The following is a 9,544-nucleotide window of genomic DNA, read 5'->3' as shown; positions in this document are numbered from 1 at the left end:
AGTCCTTCCTTTCAAGGGGAGATAAAAGACTGCCTGGGGCCTCTGGTAAAGGGTTCAGGGGCCCTTGGAAGGATGCATGGAGGAAGGGAAGGTCACAGGTGGGGGCCAGGCTCCACCCAGATGTGATGCTGCAGCAGGGGTGTATCTTGTCACACCCGCATCCCATGGACACTCCCACAGTCCATCCACCAGGGGCTGGGGGTCCGTCTGGTTTCCTCCTCTTCCTCTCAGTGGTCATGGCAGTGTGGGTGTGCACAGGGTGAGTGCCGGGGAGGTGGTGTGTCACAGAGAGTGGCTACTTACAGGCTCACAGGCAGTATGACCGCTCCAGAATGAATGGCAGTTGGGACAGGTGCTGGGCTTGAATGACAGCTGAGTTACCTACTGACTTAGGCCTTGGTCAAGTCTTTAGGACCTCTGGAGGCCTAGTAGCAGCAGCAGCTACCTGGTGGGCAGAGCCTGCATGAGGTCCTGTGGGTGGGGCCCAAATGGCCCCTGAGATGTGTGGTGGGGCCTGAGCTGGGCTCTGTGGGTGGAATTTGAACTGGGCTCTGTGGGCAGTGCGCTGAGTGGTATGTGGGGTATACGTTGTGGCCTGAGCTGGACTCTGTGGGCACGGCCTGAGTGGTCCGTGGGGTGTGTGGTGGGGCCGGAGCTGGACTCTGTGGGCGGGGCCTGAGTTGTCCGTGGGGTGTATGTTGTGGCCTGAGCTGGGTGGTGCAGCCCCAGCCTAGCCTAATGTGACTCCTTCTCTCACAGAGAGATGATGAGGGAGAGTTATAGCCGTGGCCTGCCAGCTGTGGGAGAAAGTAGAAGAGGCTGCAGGAGGGAGGGGAAGTGGGCCGTGGCCTTATCAAAGATGGGCCATTTTGGGCTGTGTGGCAGCAGGTTTACCTTCTCTGGGCCTTGGGGCCTCCTTCACTTATACTGCCTGGAGCCTGGGCTTCTCTTAGCAAACCTGGGCCTCACGGTCCACTCTCGGGCAGCCCGTCCCTGGGCCCCTCCAGGTGGGGCAGCGCTTGGTCAGGCTGCACCTGGGGAGGGTGAACCCTGGGTGTGGGGGCGGCTGGAGCTGTGTCCCATTCGCCAGTGGCTGTGACTCACCTGGTGTTGGCAGCGTGAGTCATAAGGAGGGAGGTGGAGGCTGTGGGGTCCAGGATGTGGGGCCATGGCAACGCTGCTGGAGCACAGGCATCCTGGGTTCCTGGCACATCTTGAGTCCCACCCACACTCCTCCCCTGGACTTGTCTTTGAGCCGTGGTCTCCCAGTTGCCGGAGCCCCTGGGCCTGGTGCACTAGCCCACCACTCATCCCCCTGGTGCCCAGAAAGGAAGGGACTTCCCCAAGGGGTTTTCACCAGGAAGATGGTGTAGGGCATGGAGCCCAGAGCCTGGTCGCTGGCTACTGGCCTTCTGGTTAAGGACAGGAAGACAGTGTAAGGCTCTGTATGTGGGGCATGTACCTGGGGTGGGAGGAAGAGAGAGCCCAGGGTGGTGGAGGATGGTGGTGTGACCCTCAAAGGGGGCAAACCCTGGTGCAGATGGAGGGCTGACCAGGTGGCAGGTGGGTAGCGAGGGCTCCACTGATTTTGAAGAAGGACTGCTCCCCTCCTGAGCCCAGCTCGCCATGGTTACAAGGAGCAGAATTGAACGAGACACCTTTGGGTGTTTTTCAGGTGGAGGTGTGTGAGGTCCCTGTTTGAGGGCAGAGCCAAAATATATATCATATGCTTACAGAAATAAGAGGCATGTGGTAAAGTTTTTCCAATGGTGCAGTCCCCCTGTGCCTTGGTTTTCTGTAAATACTATAAATGTTGTATACACAGGGGTGTTACACACAAAGGATGGTAGAGTTGTCAGTGGGACTGGCCTACATGGGGATGGTGGGTGACTGGGATGGTGAATGGATGTGAGTGGGTGAGAGATGGATATTTAGATGGTTATGAGGGGGTGGAAGGATTGATGGGTGGCCATGGATGATGGATGGATGGATGGATGATGGATGGATGATGAGTGAATGGCTGGGAGGATGGATAGATGGAAATATGAATGACAGGGAAGATAGAGATATGGGTGGGTGGATGGGTGGATGGATGGTTGGATCAGTGGATGGATGGGTGGATGGGTGGATGGATGGTTGGATGGACGGATAAGTAAATGGACAAATGGACAATAGATGGATAGATGGTCATGTAAGTGATTGTGATGGTGGGTGTGAGGAAGGATGGATGCAGAGGTGTGTGGGAAGACCGAGGGATGGCTAGATGAGTGAAGGGATAGATAGTAGATGGATAGACATTCCACGGGTAATTGTGAGGAGGGATGGATGGGTAGTGGGTATACATGCAGATGAGATAAGAGGATAGACACAGGTGCATATGTAGATGGAGGGAGGTGGGGGTTGGATGGAAGGATATGTGGATGAACAGAGAGATGGGTGAATGGAGGGTGGGATTTCAGATGGGTAAGTAGATGTGATGTTTTTGGCTTTTTAACATTAAAACTTCAGGCACCTTCTGTTAGCAGTGAGAGACCTGGTGGGTCAAGTGTACAGCAGGCACCCTGGCCTGGTAGACAGAACCCCAGCTTGAGGCACCCCCCAGCGACCTTGAGCAAGTCACTCTGTCTGAGCCTCCATTCTCCTCTCTGAATGAGGAGCTGGCTCATCGGCTTCGGAGCACCCTCTCTGTCCCCTGCCTCCTGGGCAGGAGTCCACTCTCTGCCTCTCTCCCTGCCCACAGTAGGCCTTAGCCCTGGCGCTCCCCAGGGCCGGTAGCATGCTGGCCTGTGGTGCAGCCGGCAGGTGGCCTGCTGGGAGGCCTTCTGGAGCGAGCAGTCCATGCCAGCTCCCTAGTCGGATTTGGGTAGGTGCCTGGCCTGGTTTTGAAGCTGTCATTTCAGGACTGCAGGAGGCCCTCGGTCTGCGTGACCTTCCCTGCTGAGGACACAGCCCCCGCCTTGGCCCCAGACAGCAGCCATCTGGCAGGGGCGGCCAGTGGTGGCCAATACTATTATTTTGTTTTTGGTAAACTTGACATGTCAATACAGGTGTCTGGACCCTGCAGGGTGCCCTCCTCCTGTGTCTGCCTGTCCACTCTGCCCACACCCTCACACCTACCACCCATGCAGTGTGCCGGTGCAGCAAGGGTCCATGCGATACTGAGCGGGGAGAGGAGCCGGGCTCCCGCCATGGCTGTGGGATAACAACCACAAGAACAACAATGCTCGAGTGTGGCAGAGTCAGGTGTGGGGTCACGTCTATGTGTGCGCACGGACTTACACCACCAGTGCGAACAAGGTGGGGCTCTGCCTCCTGCTGCTGCCGACAGCCTCAGTCCCCCCGTGTGCGCGATAGGAGCACCTGCCCTACCTCCCCAGGTGGTGGTGAAAGGGGGGGCAGTGTTAGTCGCAGTTGTGCTGGTGACAAGATCCCTAAGAGCTTCTGGGTGGACATGTGACAGCCCTGGCCTCCAACTGTCCCCCTGATGCACAGGGTCCCGCCACAGGCCTGAGATAACATGTCTGTCAGGAAGGGCTCTCTTTGGCTGATTTCTGTCCAGACGGGCTCTCTTTGGCTGAATTCTGTAAGGAGCTTGCCTGGCTCCCAGGGGCTCTGAGGCTCCCTGGCTGCAGAGGGCACTCTGGCCTGGGCTCTGCCTCCCCAGGGTTGGGGTTTGGCTGGTCTCCACTGGACAGGTCTCAGGCTGTCCCTGAGCAGCCTGGCACCTGGCCAGCCTCTGGGTGGCAGTGCTGGTCCAGCTACCTCCCTGCCTCAGTCCAGCAGCTGTCCCTGCTGCCTTGGCCTTGCTCCCACACTCCAGCTCCCAGGGGCACTTCTGGAACTTTCCACCCCTAGGACATGGGGGACACTGGACTCGTGGGCCGGAAAGTAGGGCAGCAGTAAGCTCTTGTCTGTCTGAGCTTGTCAGATGTCCCAGCCACCACCAGAGGGTCCAGCTCAGCCAGGGATCTTATCAGATGGCTGGTTCACATACCAGAGGGTCCAGATCTAGCCCGCTTAGCCAGGGATCTTATCAGATGTCCCAGCCAACACCAGAGGGTCCAGCTCCAGCCAGCTCAGCCAAGGATCTTATCAGATGGCTGGTTCACACACCAGAGGGTTCAATACCATGTCTGCTCTGCCCACGGGGACCCAGCCCTGGAATCTGCCACACTCTGGGTTTCTGTTCTGCCCCTGCCCCTTCCATACTTCAGAGGTCTGTTTAGAACAGAAAAACCATGATGCCACCAAGAGAAGCCAGGCAGCAGTGGATTTGGTTTGGCTGGGCCGTGGGGAGACCCAGGGGATGAGAGAAACAGGGTCCCCGTTCTCGTACAGCTGGCCTTCTGGCTGAGGGAACCCCAATAAACACACATACTCTACATTTTCCAAGTGAGATCAGGGCTAGGGTGGTAACAGGGGAGATGACTGGAGAATGCGGGAGGGAGTTCCAGGAGGGGAACCATGAGAGGACAAGGAGCTGACAGTGTGTGCAAGGTACAGGGAACAGCATCATGGGCAGAGGATCAGCATGCGGGGTAGCTCAGAGGTGGGATGGTGTCAAGTGAGCTGTGTTTACTCGACTCTCTAGTCATCCCTGGGACTGTCCCCACAAGCAGGCCCATTACTCCACAGTGACTCAGGGGACAGACCGGCATCTCGGGAGGTGTGGTCTCTGGATGTAAGAGACTACAGTCATCAGGAGACAAAGCAGTGCTTATGGGTGGGCTCACGACCATCAGTGAAGACAACCCTGTGGGGCTGGAAGTGGACTGAGCAGGCCTAACTAGCCACAGGGATCCAGCCTCTCCCACCTCCTTCCTGTAGAGGAGTTGGTGGGGGTCCTGCTGTGAGTAGGGGGCCTTCAGTGGCTATGGAACCTGGACTACCCCTGAGGAGTATCCTGAGGGCGATGGAGGTAGTGAATGGCCTGGGAGCCGGGGTCTGTGGCTGGCAGAGGGGCCTGGTGATAGAGCGACGTCGCCCTCACCTTTCTGCTGCCCTGGTGGCATATCTGTGCGGGTGTCCCAGTCACAGTGGAGGGGTGTAGCTTCCCCGGCACCGACTGTGTAAGTGATTCTGTAACACAAGGCCCAAGGCTGGTGCCTCATCCCACGGGAAGCCCGCAGCCGGGTGGCCCTGCCTTGGCCGTCCTGCCAAGCACGCTCTGTCTCCCTCAGGTGGGCTCCGAGGGCCAGGCCACACGACTTTCGACTTTTGGCTGTACAGTGTGGCCCTGCCTCCACGCCCAGGCGCTGTTTCTAGGAGGAGCCCCCTCCCACTTTTCTTAACTGTGCATTTTCCACGGCAAATCCGCCTCCTGCTGCTGGTCTCCTGGTTCGATTAGAGCTGACACTTCTAAGCTCCAAAATACCCAAGTTGAGGGATGATGAGAAAGAGAAAAAAAAAAAAAAGTAAGAAGAGAGGCGAGCCTCGCTCAGCCCTGTCCGCCGAGCTCCTTATCGCGAGGCGCAGTCCGCCCGGAGCTTAATACCCAGCACTCGGCCTCGCGGAGCACAGCTCGCAGCAGCGCCTGGGGGGTGGGTGCCCCGAGCCGGGCCTGCGTACCCGCACTGCGTCCGCTGGCGTGGAAGGAAGCGTGCTGGTGCAAGCGGCTGCAGCGACGGTAGCCAGGGGACCCTGCTTGTCCTGGACCACTTAAGATCCATATAGATTTAAGCCCCGACACGTTCTAATCCACAGACTACGAATGTAGAGCCCCCAGGAAGTACAGGAACCCAAGTGGACACCCGAAATGGAAAGCTTGGGCTTAGGCCCCATGTGCTCTTGGACTCAGTTTCCCCAGATGAACAGGCAGCATCTAATGGCCTCCAGGATTCTCGGGGTCCAGTCTGATGGCCCAGATTTAGAGTCTGGCTCTGGGTAAGGTCTGGGAGTTCTTGTTCACTCAGGGTTCTCCAGCCATTTTCTCGAGAGTGGGGACAGGGGGGCGCAGAGAGCACAGGGTGGGCGTGCATCTTCTGACTTCTCCTGCCCCCTCCCACCCTGTGCACTGCCCTGGACTTTTGGGGTACATTTTCTGGGGGCTCCCTGGCTTCTCATTGCCTCATGCTCGTCTGTGAGCAGGGTTAAGTGGTGCTCACTATACCCCCACGTCTGAGCACTTGTCCCTTTTCTCCAGCACCTGGAGCACCCCCTTACTACTGATCCTGGAGGTGACTCACCTTCATGGGCAAAGTGCTGTCTGCCGCCTGCAGAGGCCTTAAACCGCATTCTCCTCCCTCCTCCTCTGCAGCCACCAGAGCGCAGGAGGGTCCCCACCGAAAGTGAAGGATGGAGAACTAGAGACGGACTGGAGGGGCCTCTCAGGAGCAGACCCCAGATTGGAAAACCTTCTGTGAGGCTGGGCTGGATAAAGTGCAGTGTTTCATTAGCGATGACAGAGATGGAGGGGCACTTAGCCAGCGCTGAGGTACCTGGAGAGCCATGGAGAGGGGGGCTCCCTGCCAGGCAGGGGGGAGGGGCAAGGAGACCTGCCAGAGGGGTGGGGAAGTCCCCCCACTTCCCCACCTCAGGCACATGTCCGGTGTTGAGGGGCGGGGCATGCAGCAGGTATGGACTAGGGCATGAGGAGGCATGTGGGCTGTGACCTCCCTGGTGGCAGGGAGGACCATGCCTGGCCTGGGCCCAGCGACCAGAGAATCCCATCTCTGTTGCCCCTGTGCACCATCTCCAGGATGTGGGGGAGGCTAGCAAAGTGGACAATGGAGAGATGAGCCTCCATGGAGAGACTCAGGGTTGGGAGACGGTCAGCATCAGCCCAGAAGGCCAAGGCTTTGAGATCCTGGGCAGCAGGGAAGGCAGAGGCCTGGAGCTGGGGCGCTCACTCACCAGAGGCGGGGTCTTCACAGCTGGACGAACGGTGAGTGTTGCTATTGCTATTTCTCAGGGTGCAGCATTGTTGGTGGGTTCCATAGTTGAATTCTTACCTCCCATGCAGAGACCTGGCCCCAATTCCTGATCAGCACACTTCCCAGGCAGTGTCCAGTGGTCAGCCAGTGGAGGTAGCATGTTGCTGTGAAAAGGAGAGAGGCCTGGAGACCCCTTCTAAATCAGCCTGTGAGACCCTGCGGGCCCCACGGTCCCAGTCAGCACAGTTCATGGGGCAGTGCAGGACTGGCCAGGACATCACCCACTGTGCCCGAGGTCATTGTGAGCTGGCATGGACTCTGGCAGCTGACACCATGTCTAAGAGCATTTGGATGGCCACCCACCAGCTAGAGCCTAAAGATCGTTCTTGCTTCTTAAAGATCTGGTCTGTTGTTTTCTGGGGACTGTCCTCGTGGTGGACATGCCCCAGGTGTGAGTGCCTGGACAGCGTCATCTCAGGGGACACGAGGAAGCATTCCCGTGGTCTCAGGTCTCAAGCTTTCATCTTAGTGCCATCAGTGACCCCCTCATCCCAGGCCATGGGTGACCCCTCTTCCCAGGCCATGGGTGACCCCTCTTCCCAGGCCATCAGTGACCCCTCTTCCCAAGCCATGGGTGACCCCTCTTCCCAGGCCATGGGTGACCCCTCTTCCCAGGCCATGGGTGACCCCTCTTCCCAGGCCATGGGTGACCCCTCTTCCCAGGCCATCAGTGACCCCTCTTCCCAGGCCATGGGTGACCCCTCTTCCCAGGCCATCAGTGACCCCTCTTCCAAGGCCATTGATGACCCCTCTTCCCAGGCCATGGATGACCCCTCTTCCCAGGCCATGGATGACCCCTCTTCCCAGGCCATCAGTGACCCCTCTTCCCAGGCCATCAGTGACCCCTCTTCCCAGGCCATTGATGACCCCTCTTCCCAGGCCATGGGTGACCCCTCTTCCCAGGCCGCATGGTCTCAGTGGTAGGGTTGCCTCATCATGATGTGGCCTGGGGCTCTGCACTTTTTGTTCAGTGCTTGACTTTTCTAGTTCCACATTCTGGTCCCGTCAAGGGCATGAGTGTTGCCCCAGACTGAGAGCCAAGCTTATGGACAATGCTGGGTGGGTGCCAGCCTAGGGCAGCTGATGAGAAGGGGATGAGGAAGGAGGGGGTGCCTTCCAGTCCTGGAGCAACCCTGGAGCCAAGCCATGTGCTAGGGGAGAGCTGCCAGCTCATTCTTCTCTGCCCCTCACAGTGGACCTCCCACCGGTCACCTACCCCTCAGGGAGCTAGGAGTGGGTGAGCTCCTGTGTGTCTCCTGTGACTGGGTGATGGTGTCTGTGTCCAAGCTTGACCTTTACTAGGGGCAGGCAAACAGCTGGTTGCTAGTAGATGGGGCCAGCCTGCATCAGGGCGGGGACAGAAGCAGGTGTACACACTTGGAGACCAGCTGGAGGGAGACTTCCTGGGAGTGGTGACACCCCATCAGGAGGAGGAAAGATGTTTGGGTGAAGAAGGGAGAAGAGAGGTAGGTGGACGTTCTGTCCAGAACCAGGAATGTGATCTTGTTTAGGGGACATAGGGCTTCGTTTACACAGGTCATTGGTTAACTAACGGAGCCACGCTGGAGAAGAGAGCATCCTAACCCCCTCTCCCCCAATCCCTTCTGTCTGGTCCCTGTGAAAACAGGACCCTGAGGCACAGACAACACACTGAGGGCAGATTCCAGGTGGGAAGCCCAGGCCCCCAGGCACAGGGGAGATGGGGGTCTCTAAAGCAGCTACCATGGCTGGAACCCCAATTTGGATTCAGATTTCCAGTCTCTCTCCTCTATCAATCCACCCACTTTGAAAACCCAGATGGGGCCTGGCTGCCACCAATTGACTTGCTGATGGGCTCTGGGCCGTGGGAGGAAAGGGAGGGCCGGGTTCTAGAATCACAAGCATGACCCAACTTCCTGGTCTCACAGATGCTGGGGGACCCCTGAGGCTATGGTCCTTGGACACCCCTCAGCCTTGGAACTGAACCCACCCCAGGGGATGACCACCTGGTAGCAGAGCCAGAGCCAGATCTCCAAAGTGCACACAGACACCCGGGAAGAGCATCCTCCTTGGAGTTATGGACTTAGCAACAGCAGGAGAGGATAGGAGAGTGTCAGCCTCAAACAAAGGTCAGGGACAGAAAGAGGCAGGAGTGAGGATAGGGGGGTGGAGGAAGGGGGAGGAGTGCCTTTACACCCCAGAAATCGACCAGAGTCACATACAGAGTGTGTGTGAATTGTCGAGGAAAACAAAAGTGCTCTGTACTCCTTCTTCCAAACCCCATCAATAAATAAACAGAAATAAATTCCCACCACTTTGTGATTGCCAGGATTGCCCCAGGACACTCGGACATACTTTAAATTGAGTTATTGGGGGCTTTGTTTGTTCTGGTTTTTGACAACTCTAAGTCCTCATGCCTAGACACTGTTGTTAGTGATTCTGAGCCCAGGGACCCTGGAGGACACAGTAGACTGCCCGTGTGGTTGCCCAGGTTCTTGTCTTCATGGGGTCCTAGGCTGACAGAGCCACTCTGAGAGGAGTGGAGGAGGTGCTAGGCTGATGGAGTCACCCTGAGAAGTGTGGAGGGGGTCCCGGGCTGATGGAGTCATCCTGAGAAGTGTGGAGGGGGTCCC

The 9,544-nt window shown here is 57.7% G+C and overlaps 1 protein-coding gene across 1 annotated transcript; it reads left to right on the top strand.

Annotated features, from left to right (window-relative positions):
• Positions 1-6,564: 6,564 nt before the first annotated feature.
• On the top strand, positions 6,565-7,856 carry LOC102857171 (putative protein TPRXL-like). The gene is made up of 3 exons (XM_006879448.1): positions 6,565-6,573; positions 6,698-6,883; positions 7,428-7,856. Exons 1-3 carry the CDS (start codon positions 6,565-6,567, stop codon positions 7,854-7,856), a joined length of 624 nt encoding a protein of 207 aa, XP_006879510.1.
• The last annotated feature ends 1,688 nt before the right edge of the window (positions 7,857-9,544 follow it).

The sequence above is a fragment of the Elephantulus edwardii genome, unplaced genomic scaffold (assembly GCF_000299155.1).
Source record: "Elephantulus edwardii isolate Elephantulus edwardi_28Jun2011 unplaced genomic scaffold, EleEdw1.0 scaffold00003, whole genome shotgun sequence".
NCBI classification, from domain to species: Eukaryota; Metazoa; Chordata; class Mammalia; order Macroscelidea; family Macroscelididae; genus Elephantulus; species Elephantulus edwardii.
The sequence above is the reverse complement of the archived record's forward strand: the minus strand, read 5'-3'. Positions and strand labels throughout refer to the sequence as shown.

What these genes read in the sequence shown, in the direction of transcription:
- LOC102857171 (XM_006879448.1), top strand. An exon ending in TCTTCACAGCTGGACGAACG is followed by an intron (nt 6,884 to 7,427) that starts GTGAGTGTTGCT and finishes CCCTCATCCCAG; the next exon opens with GCCATGGGTGACCCCTCTTC.